The sequence below is a fragment of the Temnothorax americanus genome, unplaced genomic scaffold, assembly GCF_048541705.1.
Source record: "Temnothorax americanus isolate GAGA-0224 unplaced genomic scaffold, ASM4854170v1 Scaffold17, whole genome shotgun sequence".
Taxonomy (NCBI): domain Eukaryota; kingdom Metazoa; phylum Arthropoda; class Insecta; order Hymenoptera; family Formicidae; genus Temnothorax; species Temnothorax americanus.
Genome location: NW_027509307.1, coordinates 1522136 through 1543418, shown reverse-complemented (window position 1 = coordinate 1543418; position 21283 = coordinate 1522136). Strand labels below are relative to the sequence as shown.

General features: G+C 36.4%; 3 protein-coding genes across 8 annotated transcripts in view; 1 reads left to right on the top strand and 2 right to left on the bottom strand.

Moving 5' to 3' along the window:
* The window catches only part of LOC143895897 (uncharacterized), a 250285-nt gene extending 236078 nt beyond the window's left edge, over nucleotides 1-14207 (top strand). Inside the window, exon 4 of one of the 2 annotated variants that reach the window (XM_077403359.1) lies at nucleotides 13845-14207. In XM_077403359.1, the coding sequence (XP_077259485.1) occupies nucleotides 13845-13960 (116 nt within the window). In that variant the 3' untranslated portion in view covers nucleotides 13961-14207. The remainder of the gene's footprint in view (nucleotides 1-13844) is intronic. The other variant, XM_077403361.1, reaches the window with a different exon arrangement.
* The window catches only part of LOC143895895 (nucleolysin TIAR), a 529366-nt gene that overhangs the window by 471920 nt on the left and 36163 nt on the right, over nucleotides 1-21283 (bottom strand). The window lies entirely within an intron of this gene.
* On the bottom strand, nucleotides 6775-17044 carry LOC143895893 (uncharacterized). The gene is made up of 2 exons (XM_077403349.1): nucleotides 16659-17044; nucleotides 6775-12330 (listed from the first exon to the last, which is right to left on the bottom strand). The coding sequence occupies exons 1-2, from the start codon at nucleotides 16671-16673 to the stop codon at nucleotides 8902-8904; spliced, it is 3444 nt and encodes a 1147-aa protein (XP_077259475.1). The 5' UTR covers nucleotides 16674-17044; the 3' UTR covers nucleotides 6775-8901.

The following is a 21283-nucleotide window of genomic DNA, read 5'->3' as shown; positions in this document are numbered from 1 at the left end:
TGATTTATTAAACATAGATTTTATATTAAAAATTTGCGTTACAAAAATTGTGTAATGTAACTTTAATTAATAAATCCTCGTCTACGTATGGCTACGAATAAAATAACAAGTTCACTTTGTAATACATATTTAAGTTTAGTATATTAATAATTATAATTTAAATATATAAACTAATTTTAAAAGATTGAATAATAGAATACAGATAAGATATCTGTTGACAAGTCTCATTAAGATGCTTAGAAATAATAAATGTCAATAAATATTAATTTATTTATCTATTTTATATTATATATATATATTATATATACAAGAATATATATAAATTAATTTATGATACTATTTGTTATTTTCTACATTATATAATGGCACGTAATGGCGTCGAATAATTTTTTCCAAGTAATCTTTTCAAAATTTAATCGGTGATTTCACCAGTTTCACGCTATATAGCGGCGCGGAGGTTCTTGAATCTCTAACCCGCATAACCGAATTAACGCGGAGAAACGTTCGTGCGGTACAGGTTTACCTTACTACAGTTTATATATAATCCCGAGTTCCTCTCCTCCTCTCCAGGTCGCGTCCAAAATGAAGCGGTGGTGTTGGTGCACACGACGAGGGCGAGGAGTGACGTAAAATTTAAGAACCACCCGCATTAAAATCACTGCCTCTGCCAGTATTTCAGCGACTCCTTCCTCGTTATTCCTACTCGCGTGTGCTCCTTCTCTCGCCTCCACGAGTTACATTTCTCTTCAGTTTGTGCCAAAAGGATGGAGGCAAGAGAGAGACCGAAAGAAGGACGGAGAAGGGAAGGCGAGAGAGGCAGTATATAAAGGGTTCGCAAAGTGACTCGAATTGCCGCACAGTCGACTTTACGAGACGGGGTATTGCTAATATCAGAGCATAAGGGCCATCCCCGTTCTCTCCCTTTCGACCGGCAGCCACCTTCCTCTCTCGAGCCCTTTACCACCGGCAAAAGCCGGCAGCGCGACGGTACTGCCGAGACTCCTTAGCCATTCGACCCTCCGCGACATTTTTAGTGGCCATCAAAAACCGACGGCGGCTTAATTATTAGGGCAAGAGCGCAGGAACTGGCGCCCTACCTTCTCGCCATCATCTCACGACCGCTACTTCTACTGTTTCACTGTGCCATTCGTTCTCCGGCTTCCTTCTCGATAGTCTTTCGAAGCTCAACTACGTGAACGGCTTAGAAAATATTTTCTTCCTTAAAAAGCCTTGAGAAATGTACGGAAACTAAGGAAACGAGAAGTAGAATACACGGAGAGTACTTTTAATTATTAGTGTATTCTGTGTTCTACTAAGGAATTGATGGTTTAAGTGCAATAAGCCAACCAAGTCTACTTTTTCAATGGTTGCAGCGCAGTAAGAAAATTATTAATTTTAATACTTTATTTTCCCTTATTTTAGTAAAAAGATGAATAAACAATCAAAATACGGCATTTTAAAAATTATTTTAAACCTTATGTATATACCTAATTATAATAATTATATAATAAAGTCTTTAATGCAAAATACAACTTAGAAAAAAATTTTACATGAGAATTGCATTACCTAATTAACAAATGCTAATTTGTAAATGTTGCGTTCAACAAGGACATTACGAGTAATTTACCGATGAACGAATGTAGACTTGAGAGATAATCCCGCTCTTGCCATTAGAAAATAACACAAACTAATAGGCAATTCAAGCGGAATGATTCTCCTTTAATTGCACATGACGAGATCAGCCATTAACGCACAATGCTTTTCTCTTTCCCTCTCACTAAATCCGCACAAAACTGTTCTGTCATTCGAAATCGTCGCGAGACCGGCTGGTGTTCCGCTTCATCATCATCTCGCCCTTGGCACGAAATTATAAAGGGGATCAACATCATGTAAAACGTTGCGGCGACACCCTCCGGCAACCCTCTATTCTGCGGATGGTCAATAAAAGAAGTTCATGTATAGAACTGTCCAAGCTGCCGATTGAACTGCCAATGCAGTAAAAAATCACATAGCACTTGGAAACATGTATAACTTCGATCAATCCTAAATTTTTCTCAACAAAAATTTTATTATGCACCGTATACCTTTTATATAACAGCTATACCAATTATTTAACAGCTTTAAATATTTTCACAATTAAACTTAAATAAAAATTCTTGTAACTAAATCAAAATCTAATGAGACAAAAAGTGTATTTTAGTTTACTCGCTTTTTTCACCCGTTAAAATTAATATCAGCAACAAACAGTTGACTGTGTACAAAAATTTAGCTATTTAGTTACCTTCTGACGAATAGAGACAAAACGTTGAAAATAATGAATGACCCTTAGCGCGTGTTATATTATACCGTAGTATAAAGCTCGCAAACGACGCAGGACCCTGTACGTGCTCTCAACACCACTGTGGGAATATATAAACGGAACTGAACATACCTAAATGAAAGATCGTTTTCCAACTACTGGAGCTCTAATACGGCTGTAGCGAAATTACGAGGAATGTCGCTCTTGAGCGGTGGGTTACGACAATGGGAATTTTATCTGCCATTTCCCGAATATACACGCTCGCACCGGACGCGATTCGCAAGGAAAGAGAGCGCCAAGCGTCGGAGGTAAGAGGCCGGGAAACGCTGCTGAAACACTTGCGCACGCCCGCGTGCGTGCATATTGCGGGGAAAATAGCTTAGTTTCGCCGTGGGAGCGAAATTAGATTTTGTTCGAGAAGACGTTCCGAATGTTCGCTCTCTAACCTTCCTTTCTTTTATCTGTCCTACCGCCACCTCTCTCCTTGAGGTATCCACCAACCACCCACTCCGCCTTCATTCTTTCGCGTCTCCCTCTTCATTCTGGACCGCCACGTTCTTCCTCCGCCAGGCTTCTCCGCTCTTCCCTCTTCCTTTGCGCTGAGATTCCGGTTTCCCCGGAGACGCTCAACGACGTCGCGACGCTTCCCCACGTTCCGCGGTACTATGCATATTTCACCGATTTTTATGGAATTCCTCGTGGACTTCTTTCCGTCTCCCGCGCCTCCTCCTTTCTCCTTCTCTATTTCGATTATAAACAGTATTTTATTCTGTTTTTTTTTTCAGTCGTTTACCTTTTCTTTTCTCACTTCTGTTTTTGTTTTCCTTATTTTCTTATTGATTGATTTGGCTCCTATAACTTCTTTGATAATCATATACGTATTATACAATTAGATGTAACGCATTATGCACATCTTACCTATATTGCGATTTTGCCTGAGGTATCAGAGAGATTTCAAAATATGAGATAAAATAAGAATCCACAATAAGAAAGAATTTGAAATTTTTGTTTCAATTAATAATTTACTTTAATGTCATTTAATCGCTTATTTTGATTAATGAAAGATCTTAAAGGTTAAATGTTAATCGTGTGTAAAACACGTTTACCGTTATTTTATTATATGTTGCATTAATTATATATTAAGCTAATATTATTCTATAAAAAAATTTAATATATTTTTAGCATATGTTTCGCTTAGCAAGATTTCGACATTCACGTACAAATCGCGTAGGAGTGGATCATTACCTTTTAAGCAGTGCCACGTGGAATACGTAATCACACATCATCCTTGTTCACTCTCACGCACGAAGGCTACGTCAATAAATTGATTACACGCGCAAAACTGCATGCCACTAATCCGGCTAACCAAATTAGGATACGTGCATATAGCATGGAACGGCGTTATTTGTCATATCTATAAATATCCGTTATCTTTTGCAATCGTAAGCAATCATGCCATTCTATATATGCCCCGATTACGTATTTAATTAAAACTTCAAACAATACTGCGTAAATATTATACATATAAGCGTAATGTCTACAAACATTGTTATTGTATGACATTTTGATTTAAAAAAACTTCTCTCGTACAATTGTTCTATTCTTTTACTTGTTAACAATACTTTCCCTTTCATTGTAATTGTTTGTTTCCGAATTCCCAATATTAATAATGCGCATATATATATTAAAATATTATAACTTTAATCTAAAAATATATTTAATTTAGAAAAATGTAAAGACAAAGGTTAATATCTCAGTTAATATCTTGTTTGTTAATTAAATATAAATTCAATCACACAGAAACTTTCACAGGAAACATTAATATTAATAATGAAAGTACTATTACTTTCTTCATTAAGATTTAATGTGATAATATTTATTAATATATGAGACCTTTCTTTTTGTTCATTTAATAAAGTGGAGTACTAATCGTCTCTTCATTATACTTTCTTTTTCTAATGCCAATGGAATTTCTTGTGGAAAAAGGTCAAATCACTTGCAGAAGATCGTTGAAATCTTCTCGATACACATCGCCTGTCACCTTTCTCCGCTATAAATTTACTGTGCTCTCTTTCCATAAAATATGAGAGCCGTCAAATAGAAAATGTAATATATATTGTACATACATAAATACATCAGACACTTGAACTCTCGGTCTCATTTTTTTTTATATCTAACGATCTAGCGATTACTTTTCCCGATAAATATTAGTATTTACAAAGTTTAGTTATTTTAACAAATAAAAAATTTATATGTAACATAATTGGAATGTTATTTTCCTTTTATATCTTTTTTTCGCACAATCGTAAATTTAAAATAATAATCTTTTTTAATAAAAATTTCAAAGATTTTTTTTCACTATTTTAACTTATAAGTCGCTTACTAAAATATTTAAGAAAAAATGAAAAAAATATATAAGAATGTTCCTTATGCAATTAGAACAACAAGAAATTATCTTCAATTTGTTTAAAAATAAGTAATCATTCTCATCTATGATATGATAACATTAATTACATCATTACTCGTAATACTTACGTATCGCGTGCAAAAAACCGTGCTAGAGACCTACTTTGTCGTAATGCGGATACGCGGAAGAAAAAAACGTAAGATGTGAGAATGTCTCTAATCGGGTGATTGTAATTACACATTACGTATTGTTTTAAATCGCGACCACACGTACGAAATTGTGAAAAATAAATGAACAAACGCAACCATGTCTTCCGGCTTGACATGAGAAGGATTTTTAGCACCGCACACAAAAGGTATTATTCTAATTAGGCCAAGTCGGCGAGAAATTAAAGAAAACGTCGTCCTTAGAACACCAAAACGATTTAAGCATTATTATTTTCCAGACGTCCCCTAAAATCTCGCGTAAAAAAATTCACTTTTTTGAGGATCTCGCTTTCACAGCAACTATTTGCTATTCACAGGAAAGACAATTTTGCCTTCGGCGATGGGACTACGCCGGGCATACCGGCAACGATACATCCGAGACTCCGCCTGTCGGCTTGCCTTATATTCCGTATATATCGCCCATGAGGCAACAACGTGCCTCTTGAGATCAGTATGACTGTCGGTGTGTACGGATACGACGTCAGTATGGAAATAAAGCACTTCCGAGCTCCGCGAAAAATGCATACGTTCCCGCTGGCTAACCCTTGAAACCTTTTTCCGAGATCCCCGCCAATCCCTCCTCGTCACCAGCTCGTCCCCCAAAAACCGGCAACTCTACGCAATACGGAGTACGATTAGAACTACAAGAGAAGGAAGTCGTTACGCGCCTTCGGGATCACATGAGAGCTGATAAAATTTACTTCGTCTTTGTAGACATCAACTTTTTTCCTCGTAGCAAATTCTAATGCGAGTTTGATGAATTTTAACGAGCTCCGGAAATTATCATCACCGACTATAAATATATTCGTTCTTCTAATATATCTGCTGTATAATCTATCTATAGTCTATCTAGTATCTATTTAACGTGAAACAAGATAATTTGGTTTTAATCGTACATTATCTTTCCAATCTTATAATACATTTAATCTTTCATAAAATTGAAAAAAATATTCCAATAAAAAAATCTATCTAGTATATAATAAGTTATAAATAATTTAAAACCTAAAAATAATGCTAAATTTTTACAAAAAATGAGTAACATTTTAATATTTTAAACTACCTGTAATCATGTTAATCGCATATTTAGAAGACTCAACGAAATACTAAAATTACATCTTACGTTAGCATATCGTCAATTAGTTTACTCAACGTGACCCACTGGTTTAACGCGAGCAAGCTTCTCTTTATACTAACGGGTAACGTGTGAACATTCTCATAGCTTCAGTTTCAGATTGCACAGGAAGTTTCATGATCGTATTGTCTAAGTAACACGTAGCGGTAGGTGGCAAAGAGGAAGAGAAGAAACGCACGCGGAACGATGTAGATAGTGAGAAAAGAAGCTGATGAACACCGACGCCGGCGAATGGATTCGCGTGGAAAATCTGCGAGTAACGATTTTAGCACGAGAAACTGGGTGCTAACCATTTCCAACCAAAGACGATGCGATAGCGTTTCATTTACATAACTGTAATTCTACTTAGTGGCGGATACCTAATTCCCTCATACGTTTCCGTTTCTCCGCCGCGCCACCGTGCCAGAATTCGCGGTATTTAGGCGACCGCCGATTTAGCTGAGTACTTTCTCGAGACAAACACTTTCAAATGTGCAAACTTGTAATCCACATTACCGCAGGCCAATCTCTGCAAATAGACTCGAAAACAACCTGTTCTTGTAATATCCTACGCTGGTTAATGTGCCAATATTTACGACCGGTCTTGGTACAGAGCATAGTTGTAAATAAAGAGTAAATCACGTAACGCTAATGACACATAGAAAAGAAACGTTTATTATATAAGAATTGCAATTGCAGTTTTCATTATCACATTCAATACTGTCTCATAATAAAAATAGGATAAAGGTAACAAAGGGAGTAGAAATAAAAATTAAACTCTATTTACAAAGTATTCATATATTTACATGAGGAGCATATATTAAGAGTACAGGCTAATAAGATCGTTATATCCGGCGAGTGATAGCATCGATTGCTCATCGAATATAAAACTCTCTCTCTCTCTCTCTCTCTCTCTCTCTCTCTCTCTCTCTCTCTGCGTATATGTAAAAAATATAAATTAAAAAGTCCTAATAAAATGTATATAAATTAAAATTCTTAAAAAAAGGTGGATATGGGTTAGGAGCAAATGGATGCGTTTTATGGCTTGGCAGTATCGTCACTGCGTACTTTGTAACAATGAGCATCTCTTAAAACTATAATACGCTCTACTTATTTTACGTATCTGCAATACACCAAGTTATGCATAACCGTTTGCCAGGCGAAAGGGCATAAAAATGCAAGAACTTTAAGATTACGCCACACTCGGGATTTTAACGGTGCGCTTTCACGACAGGCGCTCATTTTCAACTTACGCGCGGAACTGCGAATCTTGAGTCACATAAAAGTCGTTAATACGCGAGCGGCGGAAGAAAATAAACGTACATCGCTCGCGTTCTCTCGTGCCCGACAGTAATCGACGTTTCGAGGTTGCGCTCCGCGTTTTCGCCGTGTAGCGGCCCTTAAAGCACGCGTACGGCATGTGTGCATGTATTTCTTCGCACGCACCTAACAGCGGACTAGACGGCAAATAGGTCTGCATCCACCGATTATCGTCACAAAGGCATGCAAAACTAAGCGTAACGCGCTTGCACGTTCGCGGAAACGAGCAATGCGTTTCACTCGGAACGAGATTCTCATAGGAACCGGGCGCTGTTCCGCCGGGTCGTCAAATGAGGTTCTAAACTTTCACCTCGGTGAAGGTTAAAACCGTGAAAGACACGAGGCCGTCGATCAATCTCTACTCCGACCGGCGAACAGCCAAGTGACTTTACGCGGGTACACCGTATCGCTTAGCTCCATAGACTTCGCGAGAGCGGTACCGTAACCTATTGACCTACATAAGTGTTAATAAACGTCGCGTAATACGCCTCGTACCGTGCTTAACGTTTTCATGCATTGTGCGAGAGCAGCGAATGCCAGACTTTGCCACCTTCTTCGAATCGGATCGAAGGCGGTGGCATTATCAATATAAACCGACGAGAAAAAATCTTGTTCGATATTAAATAATTCCCTCGTTCTCGAAAGACCTATCGAGTCAACGAAATTTCCATAGACGAGGATAAGATAAGCCGCTGACGCGAGGACACGGAAAAATCGGAGCGTTCTCGATCCTCGGTCGGGATCTTAGCAAACGTTTGACCTGATAAAAAGGATCAGGAGTCATGGACGTAAAAATCTTCTCGCACGATAAAAATGCCGTTGATATCCGCATCTCAATCGCTTCCGGTGAGAGGCGAGAAATTCTTGTAGAAGGCGGATTAGACGATTCGTCTAATGAGACGTTATCGATACTGGCCAACAAGTAATTATCACTTTCACTTGCTTGCGTGAAAATAAGATAAAAAAGATTGCATAAACTTTCGTTTCATGCTCGCACATTTTATACCTTATTCTAATTTCAGTTTTTAGTTGATCAAATATTTTAAACGTTTCTCTCAACGTATTACTATCAAAAATTACTTTTTCTCTTACAAAAATTACTTAATCTCTTGTCCTCTCACAAATAATTTTACAAAATAAAGTAATCAAACGAGTTATTGGAAAGTTTCAACATTAAATTGCAAAATATCAACTTTTTTAGAAATAAGAATTCTAATACATTGATACATGAAAAGATGACTGTTCGAGCTTGTGATATATGGAAAAAAATTTGTAGCTCTAGAATATATTACACGTTCTTACTCGAATAAAGTGAGAAACATTTAAAATTGTGTCGCAAGTATAGCGACACAATTTTAACATAAATGGCTGATATTTTGCCGAAATAATTAATCAATCACAAGCAATGAAAGTAAACGGCGTCACGTTAGCAGCGATATCTTCTCTCTCGTCGGAAATGAAAATCGACAAACCTCTGCAAAGAGAATCAGGGCGATTGAGGCTATATTAAGAATATTATAAAATATTTTCACAAAAGCACTCTCTCTTATAAGATAATTTATGAGGATTTTGTTTTATTGTTTTGCTTATTTTCCCTCGTGGCTTGCGTCTCGTTTTTCAACACTGACCTAATCTCTTTTTTTAGCTCTCCGTATTTAGTATCAAAGAACAAAGCTACTGACGATTGATTTTTTAAATACTTGTTATCCTCGTCCCTGTCGCTGACTTTCTCGATTCGTTCTTGTAATTCATTATTTTGCGCCTGGCTATCTATGGTGATAAAGTGACCGTTAGTTGCTTGCGGCACGTCAGGACCGAAAACTTTATCCAATTGCTGAGCCTGAGGTAGACCTTGAAGTTGTATAGGACCATTTTCCGGCTGCTCTATAGCAGCCAGTATGTCCTGAAGTAGGCCATTGGACAACACCTGATCATGTCTGATGCTACCATCCGAGTTCTCGGTGCCCAGTCCTCCATCCGCTGGTTGTATCTGCAATCTGTAAGTGCCTTTGGAACCGTGAATTTCGAAGCCGTCGGCATTGTCAGCGGTCAGTCTCTGAGCCAGAGACAATACCTCACTACCCTCGCTCGATTTCAGAAATTGACTAGCGTCCACCTCATTTGATCCAATATTCTTTTCTTGATTATTCTGGAAGCCTTGCGCGGTCAAACTTGCAGTCAGCGCTTCAACCGAAATTCCCGAGCCGTGTTCGAACGACGTTGCCGCGGGGTAGATATTGTGAGACTGACTAGACAATTGCCCGGAGAGCTCGTTCGGAACGTCCGCGACGGCTGTGTGAATATCTCTGACATCACTCGCTTCATCGGACGAATCATAAGTTAGACCTACAGGATTACCGTAACTGTCTTTTAAGTTGATTTTCTGTTGTTCGTTATGTTGTAAATCCAATGTATTCACTGAGGGTCCTCCCAGAAAATTATCGAGTGGTTTTGTAAGCGGCAATGAGTTATCTGCAAAGATGGAATTTTGTTGATTGATATCGGATAAATCGTTTCCCGTGAAAACTGGATTGTGATTGTCTACGTTTCCACCAGTTCCTGCATTTTCAAATCCGAGTTGCAGCTTGCCGTTAGAATGCGCGGGTAATCCACCACCTAACGATATCCCCTCGCTCGAGGGCACTTCACCACCTGAAGATAAGCCTCCACTCAAGTGTAGCTCTCCGCTGGAATGCAATTCTCCGCCTAAAGGTAAACTACCGCTTAAAGGTAGTTCTCCGGTTGCGGACAATCCTGTACTTGAATACAACGCCCCGTTCACGGGCAAGAGTGGCTGCAAGGAATTGCAGTCGTAACTGCCGCCGACTGATAACGGCGCGTTTACCACAGGTGTGCCGTATGTCGTTGTTAGCGCATTACTAATTCCACTGTAGAGATTACTGCCAAATCCGGAAGACGTTGAGGTGAAAGAAGTCGGTGGACCAAAGTTAGGTGCTCCATAAGTTAAGTGTGGCATTGGTGTATTGAAATCGTTGAACGATAATGGAGTTCCATATTGAACGTGAGGCGCGGCAATTGGAGAATTTAAGTTGTGTATGTTAAGTGAGCCAGACGACCCGAAAGAGCCCGAAAATAAGTTGCTCGATCCCGACGTATGGCGGAAAGACACTGGCACGTGAAGATTCGGTAACTGCTGTTTTGCAGGTGGCGGCAAATATCGATTAATATTCGACAAGAGTCCCGTTGGTATTGGTTCTCTGAATTTAATCGGTTCCCGATTTCGTGGTGGTATGAAAGAGCCGACAGGGATTGGTGGTGGCCTGAATGGACCATGAAGTCGAGGAGAATGCAGATTTTGCTTGTGGAAAGAGCCTCCAAATATTCCGAATGATGAAAACAATGGACCTCGTCCTCCATGCGCTGCAGGGTAAGGACCATTCGGCGAGTAAGAGGAAAGAGGTGGTGTACCATAAGAATTTAAAGGTGGAGGAGAAAGCAAAGATCCTCCTGATATATGATCAGCAGGTTTTTCGAAAGTAGCAGTTGTTAAAGGCGGGCCATAATCGCTCAACGGCGCCTGCTGCGGAAGCTGCTGCAAAGACAGATCGTTTCCTATATTTTGAAATCCGTGAGAATCTCCGCTATTGCTTAAAGCGTCAGCGTGGAATCCGCCATTGTCCGGCGGCAAATCTAGCCCCGAATGAAGTAAAGCGGAGTTGGCATTAACTGAATTCGAGATGTGATTGAATGATGAGGTGTCAGAAGTACCACCTGACAATGAGATATCCGAGTTCAAAGGGCCATTTGCAGGCAACAGCTCAAATCCCACTGTCTTTATGATGGACAAGGGTTCAATGTTTGGTGTTCCGTGCTGTAAGTTTAATTGTTGTCGACCGGACTGATGATCAAACTGACTAGTCGTAGTTATGGCCCCCGGACCTTGATTGTTGTGCAGAGGTTCGTTCTCCGGCAACGGCGGCGGCGGTAATCCGTTACTCTCCGAAGAAGCCGAAGACTCGCGCACGGATGTCTTTAAATCTTGATCTTCAGGATTTTGTAACGGCACGCCGTAAGAATCGCTGGGCACATTCGAATCCATTGAGGCGCTCAATTGAGCGTGAGACAATTGCGACGTACTTTCGACGTAATTATGCTTCGCTTCGAGGGGAGCACCATATGTATCTGTCGGAGGACCACTTTGATTAGGGGTGGTGGCCAATCCCGCAATAGGCTGCCATCCATCGTACTTTATGTCAGGGGGTGTGGGTGGCGCTGGAACTCCTGGCGGAGGCGCTGGCGGTGGAGGTCCATATAAATCACCGGCTGGTGGACCGTATTGCGGTTGCGACGCAGATACGGGCAACGGCGGTGGACCGTACTCGTCATTGGGCAGAGGATTAAACTGAATAGCTAATTTCGGAGGTGGTAGACCGTAAGTCTCGAGCGATATAGGGATAGGTGGCCCGTGACCTGGCTTAGGCGGTATATATTGCTGACTCGATGTAGCGACGAGCTTCAATGGTGGACCGTACTGAGGTTTCGGTGATCTGAACGGTGGAAATGAAACCAACGGCGGCGTAAAGTGTTGTTTCGGCAGCCCGTAATGAAGTTTCGGCGGGCCGTAAGTTGGCTTAGAAAAAAGAGAAGACGTTGCCAAGCCAAAATTTTGTTTCGGCGGCCCATATTGCGGCTTGATACTTCGTGGCGGCCCGTAGGAAATGGCCAACGGTCCAAATACAGGCGGCGGCAATTCTGGCGGTGGCGGCGGATAAATAGGCGTCGGTCCAAGATTACCAGTTAATTCCGGAGGCCCGTATACCGGCGCTGGACCTTTAAAACCAGACCCCAACGGTGGCCCATATTCGTCAGACGGAGAATCGAAAGTATTACTTATTCTGTCATCGGCTTTGACCTTGTTGGTGGATTTCTCTCCTTCCTTGATTAACGGTACTTGCGAGGTCGCCTTGTTGACCACCGCTTGTATATGATGTCCAATTAACAGGACGCAGAACAGAGCGAATAGCATCTAAAAGCAGAACAGAATGACTAGAATCGGAGAAAGTGACGGCTTCACGACTATTGCGATTAATTGCGTTTTTTTTTTCTTTTCCACACTAATTGTCTATAATCATACTGAAAATAAACACGTAGGATATTATAACTTATGTAATAAAGATAATAATACGTTGCGCTCTCAAGATCTCGGAAGATTTAACTCAGCAAAAACGTTACTACTTCGTAATAAAGCTAACATCATTTAATTTTTATTTTACTAATATTTTACTTTTTTAATTTTGCTATTAATTTATATAGCTTTACTGTAAATTTGATTACGGAATATAAATGTGAATTAATTAAATAATAATTGCTTATTTAATACTCCAAACATTGCAATTTGTAAAAACTTAATTATTATATAACTGTTACGTTATCGTTTAATTTAATATATTTAATTACAAATTCGTATATTTTTGCTTTTATACTTTTACGTCTTTATGTTTTATTTTTTTACATATCTATGACAAAACATACGTATCAGAGTATACTGCGTAGATAAGCACTATATTATACGATTATTATCTATTCCTTGTTATACATGTTATTATCAAAAATAAAAGGAAAATAATTACATGTCTTACACGTATTCATTCAAGCATCCGAAGCGGCGTACTATGTACGTGTTCTAATTAGTTCGTTGGGCGCTTAAGAATAGTTTCGCAGAGCATATGAAAATCACCTATACTCGCTATTGTGTGGTAGTAGCCATATTGGAGGCCGTGAGAACTCCTGTGTTATTCGCTTAAGCCCGGGAAGTCATCTCAACGTATGTGAAAATTATGTAAAGTCACGTTTACACATTCTGGGCATTAGGGAAGCGTACACGTGAGTGAATAATTACGTCAATTGTAAGCGGAATAGCAGGTGTTGCATGAAGATAAATTACGAAAAATGAATAGATGAAGTTTCTTTTGAGATGCTAATTCAGTCTATTTTTAGTACAAAACGGCAACTCTTAGAACAAAGAACTGCTATGCACACGTTTGTGCATAGCATTTTGAAACAAAGATACAAAATTGTATGTGTTTCGTAAAAAAAAGTAGTTTATCAGAATATATTTACTTGATCGATCGAATTGTTAACGATTAGCTAAGTATTCTTCCCATGACAAATAAAACTAGAACGCACAACATTTGTGCATATGTTTTCGTCATAAATATCTCTTGCAAAAAAGAAGCTATTATTTATGCCACGTATTATCTGCAGTAATAGACATTAGATTACTATTACACTAATAAATAAGATCAGCTACATTAAAATTTCAAAGCTCTTCTATTACAGCATAGAAAAAGTTAAGTTAATTGATTGGATAACATTATATATACATGTTTTTAAACTTGTTAAAAAACTATGCTTACAATTACAATTTATGTAATTAATTCACGTGATATTTGACTGTAGCGACAATACTATGACAAATTATATACAAGATGATTTTTCCTACGATAATCAATTACAATAGCATTTTTATGTTTTTTCTAGAAAATATCAGACCGATGAGAAGAAGCGATGAAAACATTGAAGCTAACCGTCTGTCAATGCCGGCAAGAAACCATTGGCTTCTCTTAAGTGGCACGATGACCGAGATGCAAGGCTAACATAATCAACCGTATACTTTCTCCAAAGACCACGGGAAATGTTTGCAACCCGGCAACGTATTGCAATGATTGCAGTTTCAAATAATTGCATCTTTAACGATACTTGTACAGTCTCATTTTTCATTGTGAAATTTGATTATTTATCCCCAGAACATGTGTTAAAAAAAAATTAGTTTAAGTTTAAGAATTAAAGCTGAAGAAAAGTATAAGAAAACTGAGATATTGTACTTATAAATAATTATACTTTTTAATATACTTGCAATTTCATCGAGCTCTTTAGATTTATTATCACGATTTAGTTAATAATTATGTACTTGTCATAAAAAATTATAACAATCATAATTATATGTTTCATACAACAAATTTTCAAAACAATTTGTATATTATCCTATTAATGGCATATCATCATATAATTCTGCAGCAGTAAAAAATTAAACTTAATTTAATTAATATCTAATATAATAAATTATTTTTTTATTTTAAAATTTCTAATTGCTTTTTTTTTTAGTTTGCATTTAACATTCATCATTTTGTTAAAAAGATCTTTGATTGCTGAATATATATCTTGAAAAATAATCTGATCATTTACTGATCTGTAATTGGTTTAAGAACTTAATACATAGTTATGAGACAATTGTGCCAATAATCAACGAAACTTATCATTTTCTGTAATTCAATCTACAATCTACAAATTCTGTAATCATCAAAATAAAAGACAACGATATTGTTTGATTAGACTAACAGGCTAATACAATAAATATAGAACATACAAGACATCATACACGCGACCCATCAACGCGAACGAGCCCAACAAAAGAAATTTCCAATCAATCGAGATGTGTTTGTCCGAAATATATTTTCACATTACTTGAATTATATCGTACACATCGAATACAAAATTTTTTAGTCATTATATATAGAATACAAAATTCATGATATAGCTATTTTAACTCGAAAAATTTTACTCGTTTTATTATTATACTTTGCTTTTTCAAATTAAGTTGTTGTCAAATGTCTGAAAAAGCGACTCAATAGCGTGTGATGCATGCAACATAAATAAAGAATATCTATGAGAATAAGATAGAATCTAAATTTAAATATCTGCCATAATCACATCGATTAAGTGCTCATAATTAAGAAAAAAATGCAGTCTCTCTACAAAAAAATTGACGATTGTCTCACTTCCTTTCGCGGAAATAGTCACTTTTATACCTGGATTACTTTTCCATGCGAATTACACTTTTTACTGCCCGTATGGAAACGCGTATATCTCACGCGGACTCTCGTTTTCACGCACATTGTAATGCACGTGGGTGCAATGACCTATATTCTTTAACCAGTATAATTATCTCTTATTTAATTTTTTATTTAATTTTTACACTTCCTATGTGTAATACATGCAAAAATTCCTCGAAGACCTGAAGCAAAGAGACTAATTTCCTCGGTAAAGAATGGATTCGATCAGTACTTTAGATTAGTCGTTATCAGACACTGATAAGAAACTGCCAATTAGTTAATTTCTGGTTGGAAATAGTCGCAGTATAATCATAATGTGTACGCCTGAGATCCCTATCGTGCACTCCTTTCATAATGCATGCGCCCTCCCTTATTAGTACGGAAATTTATTCACATCAAAGGTGTAATGCTATTTCAGTCGTAGAGATTTTTGCGCATTAAAATGTGTTCCTTTCTTTTCTTTTATTCCTTGATAAGATTGGCGCAATACATATACATGTCTAAAAAGTCGGTTAATCAAAACACAAAAATCTATAATGCTAGTATTGTAGATATATGTATATGAATAATTAAATTAATAAAATATAAAATAATTTTAAACTTAAATTAAAATTTTTATTAAATTAAATTAAATAATTTAATAAATTTTAATTTAAATTAATTTTAAGAAAGCACGATTACTATATGATTAAAAAATTCTTATCTTTAATTTAAAATATTTGGGAATAAGAATTTTTACATTTTTATAGTAACTAATAATATTTAATTTTTTAAATAACAACGATTATAGTCATTAGCTTATTATAATTGAATGGAAAATATTAATAAGTAAGTATAAGTAAAACAATAATGACTTGATAACTGATTAATAAATGAAGTGAAATTTATTAATAATTTCATACAAAAAATTAAATGCAAAATTTATTTGAACTGCTGTAAAGTATAAATTATCACCCGGAAATGCACAAATATTATTGATTAAAGCGTTAGAGTCATCATGTATTACAAGAAAAAATGTCTATTAATAAAAATTATAATAAATGCACTAATTATTTTCTTGAGAAAATTTGTTATTTATCGAGATAAATCTTACTTACTACTGCGGCCCTTTCAAATGTATTGCTTATTTCTAAAGTAGTATACATTAAGATGTAAAAACAACAATAAATTTTTAAGTAAACAACTGTAATTCACAATTAACAGAATATATATATACAAAGATAAGCAAACAAAATCCATCTATTGTAACGTTTTCAAAATTTGGCCTTTAAATCTTCCAAGATAGACGACGTATTTTAACGACATTAAATAAATCAGAATTAAAAGTTAAAAATTACTACGCAAGCTCTAAGATACTTTATTATCTAATATAACTGTATTCGTCACATTTCCATTAATTCGTAGAAAAGGATAAGCATTGTGACTAAACTAAGCATGACGATTCAGACTCACTGCGACCTACCTTGAATTTAACCATGACACACGCGCATAAACCGCAGTCTCGACACTACACACAGATTATCCGATACTACGTGGATCTCCTTACTCTTGAAGCGTTCCCTCAGCTTTCGCCACCGCACTTTAAGGGAAGTCGCTTCTAACCGGAGCTTGTCGTATGCGATTTAACGGTGGCTTTTCGTATCACATGTCGCGCACACCATACTGGCATTCGTCGGCCCGCAGCCTCTTTGACAAGCGAGCACCACGACTCGCCGGTACTAACACAAAAAATGTTCGGTCTCGTATGAAGACCCCGCTTATATAGACTCCGAGAAGACTACCAGTCGGAGGAGTTGTTGACTGAAGTTGCTGGGTGAATCGTGGAAAGGAGACCCGGGAAGAAGAGAGAGTGAGTGCGTCTAAGGGTACGGAGAGAAGAGAGAGGAATAGAGAGAGAGAGAGAGAGAAGAGAGAGGAAGAAAGAGAGAGAGAGAGAGAGAGAGAGAGAGAGAGGGCGTACGACACACAGAGAGATGATGTGGGGAAGAGCGCGAGAAGAGACAGCCCTCCTCATACGTCGTTTAAAAATTCTCTTTGTAGAGAAAGTAGGCTAGCCTTGCCTCGCCGAAGATGCGCCGTCGCACGTGTATCCCCCAGTCCCCGGCGACTACAACGCGTCCGTCGCGTGAAACCGGTTGTAAATCCTTCCGCAGCATATACAAAACAGTTCGGAAGAATTGGTCAATCGGACACTTCACCCTATACTCGACAATAAGAACCGAACGTAAGAAAAGAACGTAAATTATCGCGTGTCTCGTCTGACCGAGACTGAAAAAGTGCAGTAAGACCATGGTTTGCATAAAAATGCAAGTGAAACTTATGGTAAGCTGTCTGTGTATTTTATGACCGTGAAGGACATTTGTTTCGGCAGGTTCAAAACTATTGGCCAATAACTGAGCGCTGACAGATATGTATACGCACTTGAGATTCATTATAATATTTATTCTTTTTAGGATACTTGCCGGCTCTTAGTTCAAAGATTGATCAAGAATCAGTAATACATACTCATTGAGATTTGAAGGATGTCCATCAAGAGTGCTACATTGCATGTGTGCGCACGTAAGAAATCTTACGTAACGCGATGCAATAATTGTAGATGGATGTAATCTTCAATCATACTGATTAATTATCGCAATGTAATCGGAACGTGTAGCAATTTTAATACGATACAAGAGAACAAGTTGCTTTTTTCTGTATAAAGCTTGTTTCACTAAAACTCATAATTATTGCTTATATCTACGTGGAATTAATTAACGAAGAAAAACAGCTATTAAATGATTACGTGCTCAAAAACAAGAAGAGTTTGTCGGTAATAAGATAAAATTAATAAAATTATAGTTGCATTTTTGTATTTTTCTTGTTATTTGTAGTAAATGTCATTTGATGTTAAACTCTCTCTCTCTCTCTCTCTCTCTCTCTCTCTCTCTCTCTCTCTCTCTTTCTAATCAGTCTCCTTATAATTTCTAAATAATTATAATTGTATTTGACATTTTAGGAAACAACTTCTAAAAGTTTGTCATGAAGAAAGTTATTTTTGTTTTCTTCAAGCACTAAAGATGTATTAATTCGATAAAATAAACACATTTCAAGAAATAAAAAAAAATTGGGAAAGATCAAATAGCTATATATATTTTACTTTTACGTAACGTTTTACGCAAAACATCGTTAGGACATTTTTAAGCTTTTAATCATGCTCAAGATTTTCTTTCGATGTAAAAAGACGGGAAGCGGCAGTTTACATACCTGTGCATAACGGATGCACACTGACATATACATACATACGTATATATACACATACGCGCGCCTCTATTGAGATCCATTATGTCGTCATCAATAATTCAGCGGAAAAGTGCCGCCCCTCACGGTCTGGCTTTGCTTGTCTGTCGACAGTACCATCTATCGCTGACTCTGTTGCTGCCGCAAAAACCTCGAAATAACGAGAGGCCGGCAAACAAAATTGTTTCGTCCAAAAGTCTGTGTGGTATAGAGGAACAGTAAAGGTAACTAGTTGCGGTACGCGTTGGAATTAATTGTCCAACGACACCGTCCATCGGAATTTTTTCCAGCCCCTTTTTATTCACCGATTTCTGCGGGTCGAGTTTCCACCGCATTGTTAAAACGATCACTGGTGTATTGTCATCATAGAGATTTATTCTAGCATTTTTGAACATATTTTTTTATTTATACATATTTATTGTATATTAATTAAATAGTGGAAATTTATTTTGTTACACTGCTTTAAACACATTAATATTTTAATATCAATTTATACCAAATGCATACAGTACAATATTAATAATGTGTTATCACATATACATATTGTCAATATTTCTTGATATAATGTAGTGTTGTAATGTAATTGATTTAGAACGATATTATATTGCTGTTTATAATATGTTTTATTTTATAAAATATATTAAGTTTTCCTTTTATAACTTTAAGTACTTTAATATATACGTTTCACATTCATAACTAATATATTAGTTATATTAGTTTGCAACACAATTTCTGAAATTTAATTACAAAGTGAAATTGGTTACGCTGGATTTATAAATTTGACATTTATACACATACAAAATACTATAAAGTAATTTTGTTGCATACCTTTGTTTCTAATTATTAAAATCTTTTGTTTTATGAGATATTTTAGATATAGAATAGGTCATTTGCAGTTAAATCAACGGATATTCCGTCTTCTATATAATATATCAAATCTTTCAGAAAACCTTAATTTACGCCGATAATGTCAGAAGAAATTGGAAGTGTTAGTTTTATTTTTAATCTCATATCTTACGTATATATGCGCTCCGTTGACGTTTATATCATAAATAATGTGTGCGCACCGAGGTGCGCACTCAGAGAGAATTTTCTAATCTGATTAAACTATCAAACTTACATTACTGAAGTTATATAGTTTCATACAATATCCGCCTCTTCCTTAACGTATATTTATCAAATTATATAATGCATAGAGAAACTTTTAAAGAAAATTCTAATAAAATATAATATATTCTAATTAAATAGATTTTATTACGCGTTGTATTAAATAATTCTTTGGAATATTTTTGATAAGACAATTCTAGATTGCTTTACGAAATGTTTCAAGAAATGCATTTTTGCACGTAAGAATAAGGAATAAGTGTACAAAAACGCAAGAATTGCAATGTCTTTCTTATTTCAGATCACGCGCGTGATATTAATCTAATAGTTTATTTCATGTAACGAGTAGTTAACCATAAAAGGGAAGCTATCAGTTACAGCAGGATCCATGGTCAAGGTGAACGCTCGACGGGCATTGAGTTTTAGGGTCACGTCAACTGGAATGCGCGCAGGTGCGGCAACATCTCGTATTGCCAGGTAAGACTTTCTTCTTTCTTTCGCTCGAGGTCATCGTAGTGAGATACGTTGAGAGAAATCAACGAATAAAACGCTCTTCCAATGACATCTCTATAAACTATGGATATTTTAGATAGAAGTTTTTTTTACTAGCTTTAACTACTGTGTGTTAGAAATAAAAATGTACTTTCTTCATTACGTAAACGTCAATAAATATCAAGAACGCAGCGTGTTAAAAAGAACATTTTGAAACTTCTAATGTTTTAGATTTAATTGAAACTAATTAAACTTTTGAGGTTTATGCTTCTCTCATATTAGAGCAAATGTGTACTTTCCATTCACGAATTACCCCAGACAGCACCATGTTCAAAATCGGAACATAAGACGTCTTTAAAGCCATCTTTTTAGTAAGACGTCTAAAAAATGTCTAAAAGACGTCTTCTTAGATGTCTTATGTCCCGCTTTTGGACAAGTGGGCTGTATGGGACGTACAGAAATTATTATAGACCATCTACCATCATAAACTTTATTTGAATGATATTTCTTTTAATTTGTATTCTTTTGTGCAAGTTAATTTTATCATTATTTTTTAATTTAATTTCCTTCCAAATGCTGAACTTCATTTGTATTTAAAATAAATATACTTATAAGAATTAATAAAATGTAAATTTATAAAGTAAAGTGATTCATACTAGTTACATGAGCAATACAAAGCGTTCAATGCAAGCATAATACGCAAGATATGAGACTTTCCAATGATTATTCCAGTATTCCAATGTTCACTTCATAAATTAAGGGCTAATACCCCATAGGAAACAATATTGGCAACAATATTGGAAAATCTAGTAAGTGTCGATCCATACAATTTATCAGCACCAACTGGTTTGTCACACCTGATCTCCTGCTAAATCGTCCGCACATCCGGCAATTCACATATACCACAGCTGGCTCAATTTGCAACAAACAACCAGAAGTGACTCAATAAATTAATATTTGGTGCACATTTGCTCATATAATAAGTATCAAAGAAATAAATTAGCAAATTTGTATAATAACAAAGTTATATCTTTTATAATAACGTAATTTGTATAGAGAGTGCATTTTGTAATTTGCATTCGAGTAATTTTGATTAATATGCAAAAAAAATTAAACTCTATTCAAAATTCATTACAGCTTTGTGATTTCATAGTAACGCTCTATAATAACATAAATGATTATTTTGTAGAGATCGAAGATTAGCTTAAGAATATC